The 12,958-nt window shown below is 31.8% G+C and overlaps 2 protein-coding genes across 3 annotated transcripts; one reads left to right on the top strand and one right to left on the bottom strand.

Annotated features, from left to right (window-relative positions):
- Positions 1–358: 358 nt before the first annotated feature.
- Positions 359–4,505, top strand: LOC112285049 (ribose-phosphate pyrophosphokinase 1). 2 transcript variants are annotated; one of them, XM_024525534.3, is made up of 9 exons: positions 359–525; positions 1,534–1,716; positions 2,005–2,253; positions 2,589–2,732; positions 2,853–3,020; positions 3,231–3,300; positions 3,586–3,667; positions 3,873–4,032; positions 4,223–4,505. In XM_024525534.3, the coding sequence occupies exons 3-9, from the start codon at positions 2,020–2,022 to the stop codon at positions 4,259–4,261; spliced, it is 897 nt and encodes a 298-aa protein (XP_024381302.2). In that variant the 5' UTR covers positions 359–525; positions 1,534–1,716; positions 2,005–2,019; the 3' UTR covers positions 4,262–4,505. The 2 variants fall into 2 exon arrangements, with proteins under 2 accessions (XP_024381302.2, XP_090107899.1); XM_090251773.1 differs by lacking the exons at positions 3,873–4,032; positions 4,223–4,505 and having other exon boundaries at positions 3,586–3,671.
- A 6,344-nt stretch (positions 4,506–10,849) lies between these two features.
- Positions 10,850–11,999, bottom strand: LOC112284365 (uncharacterized). The gene is made up of 3 exons (XM_024524106.3): positions 11,753–11,999; positions 11,303–11,413; positions 10,850–11,180 (listed from the first exon to the last, which is right to left on the bottom strand). Exons 1-3 carry the CDS (start codon positions 11,895–11,897, stop codon positions 11,071–11,073), a joined length of 366 nt encoding a protein of 121 aa, XP_024379874.1. The 5' UTR covers positions 11,898–11,999; the 3' UTR covers positions 10,850–11,070.
- Positions 12,000–12,958: the final 959 nt, after the last annotated feature.

The following is a 12,958-nucleotide window of genomic DNA, read 5'->3' as shown; positions in this document are numbered from 1 at the left end:
ATTTAAAGTAAAATCTCTTTTTCTAATAAACCAAAAAGGTATTTAAAATCCGAAACCATCGACTTTTATAAACAGAAACAATATGAAACCATCAAAGTCCAATATGATGAGAGGACCTCAACGACAAACAAGAGAACAGAGGCATCCATCCATAAGATGGATGAAAGTCCACCTCAGGGTGCTATCCTATCCACAACGTGTGCCAAATAAAGTGGAATATACTCTACTCAGCATGGATGAGAATCCAGGACGAAAAATATCCCCCGCAACATGGATGAGAAAAGGGATGAAGAAATATCGTCGACCCTGCTTCCTAGTTACAGGCGCTCGGAGACAATGCTGCTCCTAGCAGTAGCCATGGCTTCAACTATTGCATCTCTGCCGCGAACTGGCCATGGCCTGCAATGTTTGTCGCCGCACCCTTGCCGCCGAGGATCCTTGGCTTCGCCGCAAGCGACGAGAGGCAGCGGCCTTTTCCTTGGAGATAGAAATTGGAGGCAACGGAGAGGACCGCTAGCGCGACCGGTATGTTTTGTCTTTCTATGTTTTGTTGCATGAACGGGCGATGTTCGTTGCTTTTAGGTGGATTGCGAAATTTTCTATAAAGAAAGAGTGATGAAGAGTGCTTTTCGAGGATTTAAATTTCGTGATTTATTTTTTTATTTTTTTGAGGCTTTGTTGGAATATGATGTTGCATTTGTTGCGGATGTCATATCCAGTCATGGATCTGTTTGAGTGGTTCTGGTTCCAAGGTTTAGTGAGGTGGTTTTACCGTTCGAAGTCGAGGTGTTTGATGAATTCAGTGGTGCACTTCTTGAAGTGGAGCCTTGGAATAAGAAGGGAGTTTCGGAAGGTCTAAGCTGAGATAGTTTGTAGATCTGGTGTTTCCGATTTTTTTCATGTTAACCATTGAGACTTTTGTCATTTATTAGAGCTCAATGGGAGCTAACTGACTTTATTTAACTCGAATTATGAAGAATCTTTTAGCATAGAAGCTTCATAGTAGTTTCTTCGTCTTGTTCTACTTCTGAAGTCGTGGAACCTTTCAAATATGTCGCACCACGTAAGTGTTATAGCCGACACTTGGACATATTTATGCCATGTGTGACCTTGCTATGAGTTCTATTTCTCAGTAAATGCGTATCATAATTTCTTTTGCTGTTCGCTTCATTTTCTGAATACGTTCTCGCAATGATAGTCCAGCTACTAACTTTCAGACACATGTAACAATATCTACGAAGGTCCTACGCGTTTGTTATATTCGATTAGATGAACATTGTTACTAGTTCACTGTGGAATTTGACGAAGGAAATATCCGCCGAGTTTGTAGTTGGAATGCAAAAGCTTCAAAATGAACAGATTCGAGTGGAGATCTGGATCCGTTCTCTGCCATGCACTGACCTTGTTGCAATGGAGTGGATCAAACCACATACATACACACACACACTCATATATATCTCTCTCTCTACATATATATATATATATATATATATAGATTACAAATTCACTGGAAAGGTGGATTGTTGTTTGCAGAAATGTGCGCTAGCGGATTCCTCAGTATCCTGGAATGGAAGGCCAGTAGTACCTGTTGTGCCGAATCAGAATTGGAATAGCGTGGCTGGGTCAAAAGTGCTAAGGGATACTGTGCTTCATGATATCCGCTTGGAGAATCGCCTCAAAATTTTCTCTGGCACTGCAAATAAGGCTCTTTCCCAAGTATATGCACCAACAGACTTGTACTTGATATTGCATAGTCATGGCGATAGCATCAACTGATCTGCTTGTTTTTAGGGCATGTTTTCTTCAATTGCATTTATCGTACGTTGAGATTTTGGCGAGACTAACAGATGACTATTAATAGGATTTCCCCGGTTGCATGATAGCACACTGTAAGCACTTTGTTAAAAGGAAACAGCTTTTATTTTTTTATTGTTAGTTTTTTTAAAGGAGATTCAACATCTATGGAACCAGTTATTTATTTATTTATTTATTTATTTCTTGTAGGAAATCGCGTACTACATGGGTCTCGATTTAGGAAAGATAACCATAAAGCGCTTCGCGGACGGAGAAATCTACGTACAGCTACAAGAGAGTGTTCGTGGTTGTGACGTGTTTCTAGTGCAACCAACATGTCCACCTGCAAATGAGAATCTGATGGAGCTCCTCATTATGATCGATGCATGCCGCCGAGCTTCTGCTAAGAACATAACAGCTGTGATACCATACTTTGGTTATGCTCGAGCAGATCGTAAAGTGAGTTTCATATTACATCACTATGTTCTCTTGATCTGCATTTCATTCTTTGACTTGAACACCATCCGCAAGAGTCGTCAATAGATATTCTCTTGACATATTGCAGGTGAATATGGTTGATTTTTAAACAAGGGAATTGATGATAGGTATAGAAGGTTGTAAGTAGGTATTACTATGATGAGTCAGACAAGCAGCCTAGTGATTTCGTTGTCGGATCATCAACTCGGATGTCAAAATATTAGCAAGGGTGGAAGTGATGCCAGCATAACGGCGATTACTTCACTGCCATTTTATTCTATGCAGCACCTTATGATAAGACCTGTTCTGGTGCACAGACCCAAGGACGAGAATCTATTGCTGCCAAGCTAGTTGCAAATTTAATCACTGAGGCTGGAGCCAATAGAGTGCTGGCTTGTGATCTTCATTCAGGGCAGTCAATGGGATATTTTGACATTTCCGTTGATCACGTTTATGGTCAGGTGAGTATGATTCTTAGCTCGTACTTTTACCAAGTGCATTATGTATGGGTCGTGCAACGAGGTAACTTTATTCTTTTCGCTTTGAATGACCTTTGATTAATCTCGGAGCCTTGTGTGCAGCCTGTAATACTCGACTACCTGGCAAGTAAAATGATATCATCAAACGACTTGGTAGTGGTGTCACCAGATGTTGGGGGAGTAGCTCGTGCCCGTGCATTTGCTAAAAAGTTGTCAGATGCTCCGCTAGCTATTGTGGACAAACGAAGACAAGGGCATAACGTTTCAGAGGTAAATCAACATTAGCATTAAGACCAACTCCACTCAATCATACAATGTGTGTGTGCAATTTACGACCTATCATTCTTCTCTGCGAAATGTTCTGATGCATAATTTGAGCATGCCATGGGATCAGATTTGAGCAACTGAAAATGCTTTTCTATTTTTGCGGAAAACGATTTGTTAATTTGATTATAGAACGGATTGATTTGGGCGTGGTAGGTGATGAATCTCATCGGAGATGTCAAGGGAAAGGTGGCAGTAATGCTTGATGATATGATTGACACCGCCGGTGAGCCTTCTCGCTGTTGGCCCACGCATCTGTGCCCTATATAAGAGACGAACTCTGGAAACAGTGTCAATTATCTTGCGTCTATTAATTATTATGTGGATATCCCCGCATACAAAGTTGCTCTCCAGTTTAAACATTTATGGATATTATGGGAATGGGATTCGTGCCTTCGTGGTAGCGTTGCATGTTCTAATCGACAAGAAAATTTGTCTGTGAAATAGTGTCACGTATTGTTAGCGAGAAGTGGTTCTGTCATTCTTATCAGTTTCTTTGTGCATCTTTCAGGCACAATATTTAATGGTGCAGCTCTTCTTCATGCCGAAGGAGCTCGAGAAGTATATGCTTGTTGTACACATGCCGTCTTTAGGTGAAGTTGCTCTAAATCCCCTGGGGATATATATATATATATATATTTTATGCTTGTGTTCATGATATTTCCATGTTTTCGCTCCCTTTACTTGTGGGCCTGACGAGGTGTCACGAGTTAATGTTGTTCAAATAGAAATTTTCGACTGTTATGAAACTGTGTGACTGGCTGCTGCATCCTCTGACAACACCTTTCTTTGCTGCAGTCCACCTGCTATAGAAAGACTAGCAGGAGGATTATTTCATGAAGTCATTACCACCAACACAATACCTGTGACGGAGAAAAATTACTTCCCTCAATTGACTGTGTTATCAGTCGCCAATCTTCTTGGAGAAACCATTTGGCGAGTGCACGAAGAAGGCGCTGTGAGTAGAGTATTTACTTACAGCTTATCTTTTTCTTCGGTAGAGATCTTACGTATGTATATTGTTGGCGAATGCGTCAATTGTATGTAATCCTGGTAGGCGTCATTCCGTTCGTACTTTGCCAGAACTTACAGCAAGTTCTGTTTCTAACTTTTGAATGATCTTACGCACCTTGGCTTTGAATTTCCAGACTAAACCCCAGAGATTCTCAAGCCTCGACAACCACTGAAGTCTACGCTCCTGAATTTCCACGCACATTTCCCCGTCCGACTTGAGTATTACAAATTCACGTTTGAGAATGAAAAGAGCTTTGTTTCAGCAGTCTTAGTGTACATAAAACTTTGTAACATAGATTGAATTTGTACTGTATTTAGGGATTGATACATCCCAGATTTTCTGCTAGTTGGTGATACATGATTTCTGTGTTCTAACCACTTATATTTGAATATCCAGTATGGTTATTTTATTGATCACAGCTTTGTATTTCACAATGCATTAGCTGGATGCGAAAACAGCAGCTTGCCCCTTTTGACTATTGCAGCTATGTGGTAATAATTCGTATTCTTCAGATGAATGTGTGTGCAGTTCACGTAAGACATGGATTTTCTATAAACTCGTTGACGAATCAACTGTACAGAGTATTGAATACAACCCAAGAAAAAGTAGTCCATAAGAAGATGAAGTCTTTCAATAATATAACTCAAGTTAGTAAACTAAATGTTAGTGCCACTACCTAAGTTCAAATTGAAGACTTATAAGGCAAAGGAAAATGCACTTATCATGTGGTGGACCTCTTCTACCCAATATGTATAGCTTAAAATAGAGACGTATTTATAAATGCAAAGTTTTGCCTTCTACTTGATAATTTTGTATTCTTAAGTAATAGATGATCAACAAACAAAAGGCTAAATCTTTTGTTCCAAATTAAACCGTTGCAAATATTAATCTATTGGTCAATGGTCATATGTATTTTAAATATGAGGGTGGTTTTGTTGAACCTAAAATATAATAAGAAAAAAATAGAAAAAAAAGAAAAAAAGATGTAAGTTTACATCTATGATAAGAGTTATTGTTGTTATGTACTTTATACTACTTAGGTATGATTTGAGAAATAGTAGTCTTGATGTTTATTAAAATATTATCATGATTTCAAAAAACTATCATTTTAAAGAATTATCTTTGTACAATTTGAAATAATATTTTTATTAGAAATTTTTTTTATCATCTTTGGAGTATTTTGTTAAAATAATGTAATTACTCCACAACCATTTCTTGTGAATTTTGGTAATTGTATTGGTAAATATTGATATTTTGGCTTTGTTAAAAAATATCATCATTATTTCTAGAACACTTAGTATCTATGTTATATCATTACTACTTGGATAGTATATTTTGAACAATTTATTCACGTTTTAGATCAACATTATGATATATAATTTGAAAACCATTAAATTTGTCATTCAATGTTTTGTAGCAAAAATAGTTGTTTTATTATTTAAAAAATAAAACAACATTGTTATGTTTTTTTTTTCTTAGCATAGATTATATATATATATATATATATATATATATATATATATATCACTAATAAGTTTACAATCCACTAAATTTATATTTTATAATTTACAATTTCAATAATTATTAATATTAAAATCAATTAAGAATATTGTCTTCATTAATTGATAACATAATATACATCCATTTTCAATTTTACACTATAAATTTCACATATCTTATACATTTTTATTTTTTGTAAATTAGAAATTAAAAATAAAATATTAAATTATAAATAAAAATAATTTAATATTTTACTTAAATAATGTAATTATTCTAGTTTTTTAACATGCATACTAGTTTTTTTAATTTTTAATTTTATTTTACAGTAAATATATGTATATAAGACAAATATTATATATATATATATATATATATATCACAATTATTACTTTAATATGCATGTCAATATTGTATATACCTTTACTGATTTGGCTTTAAAAAAATTGTTTCTACTTTCTTTCAAATAAGCCATAATCAAGTCTTTATTCTATATAATTGCTACTCTAGTAGTTGTTGCATTTCTAAGCTTTGGCAAAAGTGCATCTTTTCTATCAATATTGGAATCTTTGCTTTCCAAAGTCAAAATTCTTTTTACATTCTTAAGAAAAGAAACAATATTTCTATCAACTTGTATCAATCATTTATTTTTTTTATCTTTTTTTTGATGGTTTGTGTAATTTTATTTCAGATTCTATAATATTTTTTAAATTAATTCTTTTATGAGTAGAAGTCTTTGTCTTATTTTATGGAACCTCTTAATTTGGGCTACTACACTCTTGCAAAGTATTGGAATAGTTTCAAAGTAATACATAAGTACAGTGTGCTCCAAAGATGCTTTATGCCAAATGTTAACTCACCTAAAAAGCAAATATTAAAACTTATGTGCATTGAAACCAATTTTTTTCTCCTCTTGATGCCACCATAATTTCACAATTTCATAATTTGGAATTTTACATATTAATTAATTATAAAAACTATTGCAATTAATGCTTATACTAAAGAAATTCATGTGTTTTACTGACTTCTATTGAAGATAATGTTGTAGATTATAAGAAGGAATATCAAGGAGACTTATTTAAATCAAAGATGTATACTCTAAATTTTATGAAATTTTATTTTTATCTTTTTAAAAAAATACTATATATGTTAAATAAAATATAATTACAAAATGTTCAATGCTTTAAGATTTAAGAAAATAAAAAAATATATATTACAATAATAAAAATAAAATATAATAATTGTTTATATCTATTATATTGTAACCAATATATATATCTTAAAATAACAAAAGGTGATTTAATTTGGATTAAATTTTACTAATATTATAAATTACAAAGTTTTTAAACAATTTTGTGACTAAGACAAATTTAACAAGCATCAATAGTTAATCATGCTTGCAAGAATGCACATTCACTATATATTAATGTGATTGTAATCAAACTTTGTTAGGTATGTATTAAATTCTTGGATACATCTCCATTTCCTTTTCAAATCATAGAAAAATATAATAATTATTTTCTTATCGCTACAAGAAATATAGCTACAAGAAATCTTGTAGCTGCATTTTTTACTTATTAAATGAAAAATTTAATTTATACCAAAAATTCATTAATTCAATGAGTAAAAAAATAAATTTTTTATTTTACTAGAAAAGTATTCAATAGATGTATTAATATTAGTTTAATTTTTTTTAAAGACAAATTATTGTCAAAAAATATTTATTAAAATTTGACTTCTCTTTGTTAACAATTCACAACATTGTCATAAGTTTGCTATAATTTTTGATTGGTTTGGTAAATACTTTCATATGCCTAAATAAACTTTGTAAAAATAAGTTTTTTAATTGTGTTTAAGTAGATACCAATTTTTTTTGCAAAAGAGACTTAACATGTAGATTAAAAAAATAGATATAATATGGACTTTGCAGTAACAAATAATTTTTTTATATTTAGAAATTTTTATTAATTAATTTTTATAAATTTCACTGTGTATATCAATTGAAAGCTATTTGTTGCACCTATTATTTTTTTAATATAAGTATCAATGGAATAAAAAATATGAATAATTATTTTTAAAATAGAATATATTGAGGTAGATATTAATATTTTGGAATATTTAAATAGCCATTAAAATTGCAAAATCCTCAATTGTCAATCAAATATCCAATAGAACTTTATAATATGAATTGTCATATAGAGGCACTAATAAAGGTAGTATAGTCTTTATAGTAATATCAAATTAAATGAAAATAAATCTTTTGGTAGCTTTTGGATGAAAATAATACATAAAACCATTATCTATATATTGTTCTAATAAGTTTCACAATCCAACTTTGACATCTTATTTGTGATCTTAAGACTTGTATACATTGTTGCAAGAGATTCTAAAAGCTTGGTATATCTTTGATTTTATTTATCAAATATAAAAACATGCCAATAAATTTATCAATTGGTAGAAAATGTTTTAATATCTTTTTAATGATTATCCAAAGAATATGAACTGAGCAATGCTACAAAAATAAAATTTGGACAATATTAGTGAATAGCATGTCAATTGTGTCATTAGAAATAGTACTAGTCTAAGACGAATTTATATCAATTTGAAGATTATTCTACAAATAAATAATTATTTTTAGTTTGGCATTGAAATTATCAAAAATAACTTCTTAAAAAAAGATAATAAGTATTCAATCTATGTCCTAAATTGCCTTAACAAAGTAAGAAGTCAAATACTTGAAAAAGTGCACATTCATCTCATAGATAAAATCAAATTGAACTAAAATTCTTTTATCATTTGCAATGTAGTGTCGTTTACAACCATGTATCATTTCTTTCCAATAGATATCTACATATTAGTTATTAAATAATATATTAATAAACCAAATTTCTCTTCAATCAAGCACATATTTTAATCTTAAAAAAAGATGAAGTTCTTTTTGCTAAATTAAAAATACTTATACATATTAAACAATCTAGTCAATTAAGTTTACATTTGCATAGTCTTTATTAATAAGTATAAAATTTATTGTCATATTATATTTGTATTTGGTGCTAATATAACTAAAAATATGATATAAAAAATAAAATAAAAAGGGACTTAAAAAGAACATCAAGTATTAATCAACATGATACTTGAGAAGATGGGTATAAAAATCAAAATTACTTTAATTGTTTAAGATTATTTTTCTATTTTTTCATTTTTCTATTTTCAATATTTGCAATAAAATAATTTACATATTATTTGCTTTATCAAGAAGACTTTGTAGGATACTTGATTATTGCAATTACACATTCAACTTTTGATGTTGCTTATTTTTGTTAATAATTCAATATCATCAATGTCTTAGTTTTTTTATATTTATAACAACTTTACTTTGCTATGATCCATAAAAAATGAAATTACAACCAATTTGACACAAATTACTAATTACATCAAAAAATTAAAATATTTATGGATCTTTTGAAAAAATTTTACAAATATAATGTCTTTAAAAATTTAGAAATAAACTTTAAATTCTTTTAGAAAAAAAATATTAATACTTCTATATTTAAAAAAAAAAAAAAAAAAAAAAAAAAATGTTATTTTACAGTCTAATTATAAATTAGATTGAAAGGCATTCCAAGGATCTTATTTATACTATCAAATGAATCTTTTCTTAAATTTAAAACATAGATTATTCAAACAAAGAAATTCAAGCTACAAACAAGCCTTTATAATTTTTATTTTTCATCTATGCATGTTATTTCTACAAAATGGTTGCTTTCATCTATAAGACCATTTTAGTAAAATAAAATCCTTTAATTATGTCTATTACTTCATTATAATTTGTTAATGATGATTTTTTTCTATTAATTTTTTTTTTGGAATGCAAGTACTCTTTGCAACAAAAAGTTTGTCTTTTAATACATTAAAAAATGGTTGCTAGCAGTTAAATCTCTATCATAAGTCGCATGTGTAACATACAAGTAAATATCCATATATGACAATCTTCGTACTTGCAAATAAATTTTGGTTGTTGTCAAACATTACAAATTAAGTCAAATATAAAATAAAATAAAATAAATCGCTTATAAATAAAGATATTCTTTATTAGCTCATACAAGCAAAAAAATGTCATATATATTCAAATTTTTTACATAGAAATAAAAAAAGACAAGTTCTTATAATTGATGATGGTTAATTAGTGATTAGCTAAAGAAATTAGGCCTAGTTTATATAATATTTATTCATAATCTTAATAATTCATATTTGTGGTCAAAAAAATCTTTTTTAAAATTAATTAGATTCAACTCATTGGTGTAAGTACATACAAACTACAATTATTTGACAACATGTATAACTTGACTTGATACATTTGAGCTTTATAATTGATGTGATGTAGGAAGCAAAGCATAGAAAATGTGTCTAGATACATCTTGCTTTGATGATTATAGATATCATATGTGTCATTAATTGTAATATCTTTGAGAGAAATAGAGTTCTTTAATTTGTTAATGACTTGAAGAATTGGCTTTTGATCTAATGCACTAAAAATAAATGTTATTATGGTATATTATTTGTTTTACTTAACATCACATTATTTTATTATTAATTGTTACAAACAAACTTAATAATGTTATGTTATATAATAAAGTTGATAAATTTATAATCCAAATATTTTAGAACAAGATTTTGTATAATAGTTTACAAATATAAACCAAGTAATTTTTAATCACATGTAAATTTGCAAGACTATTCTTCTCACATCTAGAGTTTATTTCCTTCTTAGTTAGATATTTTAACAACCATTTATTTCATTTCTTGAACATCAAAGGATTTATTTTTATTTTATGTATTAATAAGTTACCATATTGATGTAAAATTTGTTTGCAAAATTCTATCACCGAAGTCTTTAAGACATCAATGAATAAATTTAGATTTGACATATTAATCTCAAAAAAAACAAAAAACCAACAGCCAGCCGTTCGACCATTCGGATCCCCCAAATCCACATTCTCGCTGCCATTATCTCCACCTGCCATCCCAATTGTTGCTGAATCACAACCTAGCATAATACTGGGGAAAGGAAACAAGACTCGATGTATAGGGGAGCGATTTTTTTGACATTCCATGGTTTGCTGTACACATTTGTTCTGCATTGTGATTAGGCTATGAAACAAATACCACAACCCTGCATATTCTTCACTGAAACAACAAAAAAAAAAAAAAAAAAAAAAAAAAAAAAAACTGCTTTCATGAAGCTTGTGCAAAACTCTGTGACTTGAGTGTAACTGAAAGTGTTCCTCATTAAAAGTAAGCTTCGAGGTCGAATTCCAGCACACAACACATAGATGACAACCACTACTCACACACGTAAAGTTAGAACGTAAGTCATACAAAATGCACTAATATCACCGAAAACATGTCAACGATAGGACCAGACGACAGTCTTCGCTGAGCTGATTAGTCCTCGACCATATACAGAAATGAATCCACTGGCACTCAGCGTCCATACTTCTGAAACTCCCACTCGCTATTATCTAATGGGCACACTTGCCGCGTCTTCAACCATCTGCTGATGCAATGGAAGTGAAAGGCGTGATTGCAAACACCTGATCCAAAACCCAAAGATGTGAGGATCCATCAGCCATCGCGGCAAATTGAAAACAGACAAAAAGAATTTGACCAAAAACAGTCAGTGTAGCAAGATCGAAGAGAGTTCAGAAAATCTCACCCCATGCTACGGTACACTCCTCGCTCGTTGCACTAGCTTGATTTGCTTGGCACTCAATACACAGGTCCATGATATGGTTGCGGCAGATGGCGCAGTTATCTACAACAATGTCTGCAAACGGGATCTTCACAAACGATCGATCAGATATCTCGCTGGAATACGAGCTTACCCGACAGCCAAGCACATTTCCAAGCTGATTGAACACCAGAAATTTGCGACATAGCAACAGATGTTGTAGTCGGTGGTTCCTCGCAAGGGGATCAGGCAAGGGACGTGACACAGAAGTGCAATTCACACCGTAAAGCTCTTTTTGAAAATCTGAGGAATGTGCTCATCTGTCACCGTATTCATCAAAACACGATTTCCAAAAACCACATAATCTCCGATTGTTCTCTGACAGTGCTCAGTCAAAGAAAATCAACATCCGACCATAGAGAAAGGCACGCTTACCCCATGCCCAAAGAGCCACAGCATTCCACTTCTTGATCTCGAAACGCTTCGGACGCTTCGAGACCGCACTGGAGCTTGCTCCGGCGCCGGAGCCCTCACCAGCCGAGCCCACCGTGGCCATCTCCGTGTCGCCTGTTGCCGCCATGGAATCCACCCAACCAATCCCCCCCTTGACACACAGAAAACTCTCAAAACAACGCGGTGTTCCTGCGACCGGATCAACCAAGCGAGACGAACAAACCCTAGAATAAAAATACAATAATAAAAAAAAACGCGCACATTGTCTGTATGGACTCCCTCACGCACGGTGTCGTCATTCCTTCGTTCAAATCTCGACGTCAGTTGCACGACGACGACGACCCCACGACGATAACGTAAAAGACAAAGTAACACCACCAGACATGCTTAACCAAATTAAAGCAGCAATTAGAAGCGCACTGTCGTCGACGACGAGCTCCAGCGAACCCTAATTCTGTTTCTGGAGCCTTCTTTGCCAGCAATGCTTTGTTCTCCAAGTCTGCCTGCATTTGCTTGTGGGCTGAAGGTTCTTATCACTATTTTTTAATATTTAATATGTAAGGACTGCTCTACCTCAAATACTGTCTGATCAATTAATCTTAGTGTTTCTTTTTTGTCTTTTTTCTATTTTTCCACATGTTGCTTGATTGTGTAAAAGGTGATGACAACTTGGATTTTGTCAATCCAAGCTGCTGTGCTGTAATTGAGGCCTGTCAATGATGGAAAGCTCATGTTTGTGTTACGAATCTGATTGTTTACATACTAAATATCTTTTTGATTTACAACATCATTTTCAGAAGTGAAAAAAATTATAGTAATTCAATAAGATGTGTTGATTTGTATTACATTTAGTGCAATGAAAAAAATTGAAATAATTAAATTAAACTAAAAAAATCTAACTCAATTTTTACTTTAATGGAGAAAATTGTGCCTAGGATCTTATTGTGAGACTGATCCAAATATGTTTATCCTTTCAGTTTGTGTTTTGAAATCAAACAAGAAGAAGTTGTTATATTGTTTACTGTTTAGCAAAGTATTATATTAACATAAATAAACAAGTAAATAATAAAAACTGGAAGCTGTAAATTATTATTATTATTATTTTCAAATCAGATACCATCCAATGAGTTTCTTAACTAAGTCAATTAATTTGTCAAAAATGATTTATAGACTTGATTTAGACAACAA

This window comes from Physcomitrium patens, chromosome 7, assembly GCF_059467195.1.
Source record: "Physcomitrium patens ecotype Gransden chromosome 7, ASM5946719v1, whole genome shotgun sequence".
In the NCBI taxonomy this organism is placed as follows: Eukaryota; Viridiplantae; Streptophyta; class Bryopsida; order Funariales; family Funariaceae; genus Physcomitrium; species Physcomitrium patens.
This window is presented reverse-complemented; position numbering and strand designations above follow the sequence as displayed.

Excerpts from the sequence above, each read along its gene's own strand:
- LOC112285049 (XM_024525534.3), top strand. The coding sequence starts at position 2,020 with ATGGGTCTCGATTTAGGAAAGATAACCATAAAGCGCTTCGCGGACGGA. Across the intron at positions 2,254-2,588 it reads ATGCTCGAGCAGATCGTAAA|ACCCAAGGACGAGAATCTAT; the intron begins GTGAGTTTCATA and ends TCTGGTGCACAG. Across the intron at positions 3,301-3,585 it reads TGATATGATTGACACCGCCG|GCACAATATTTAATGGTGCA; the intron begins GTGAGCCTTCTC and ends TGCATCTTTCAG.
- LOC112284365 (XM_024524106.3), bottom strand. The coding sequence starts at position 11,897 with ATGGCGGCAACAGGCGACACGGAGATGGCCACGGTGGGCTCGGCTGGT. Across the intron at positions 11,414-11,752 it reads TGTGGCTCTTTGGGCATGGG|ACATTGTTGTAGATAACTGC; the intron begins GTAAGCGTGCCT and ends TCCCGTTTGCAG. Across the intron at positions 11,181-11,302 it reads GGAGTGTACCGTAGCATGGG|GTGTTTGCAATCACGCCTTT; the intron begins GTGAGATTTTCT and ends GTTTTGGATCAG.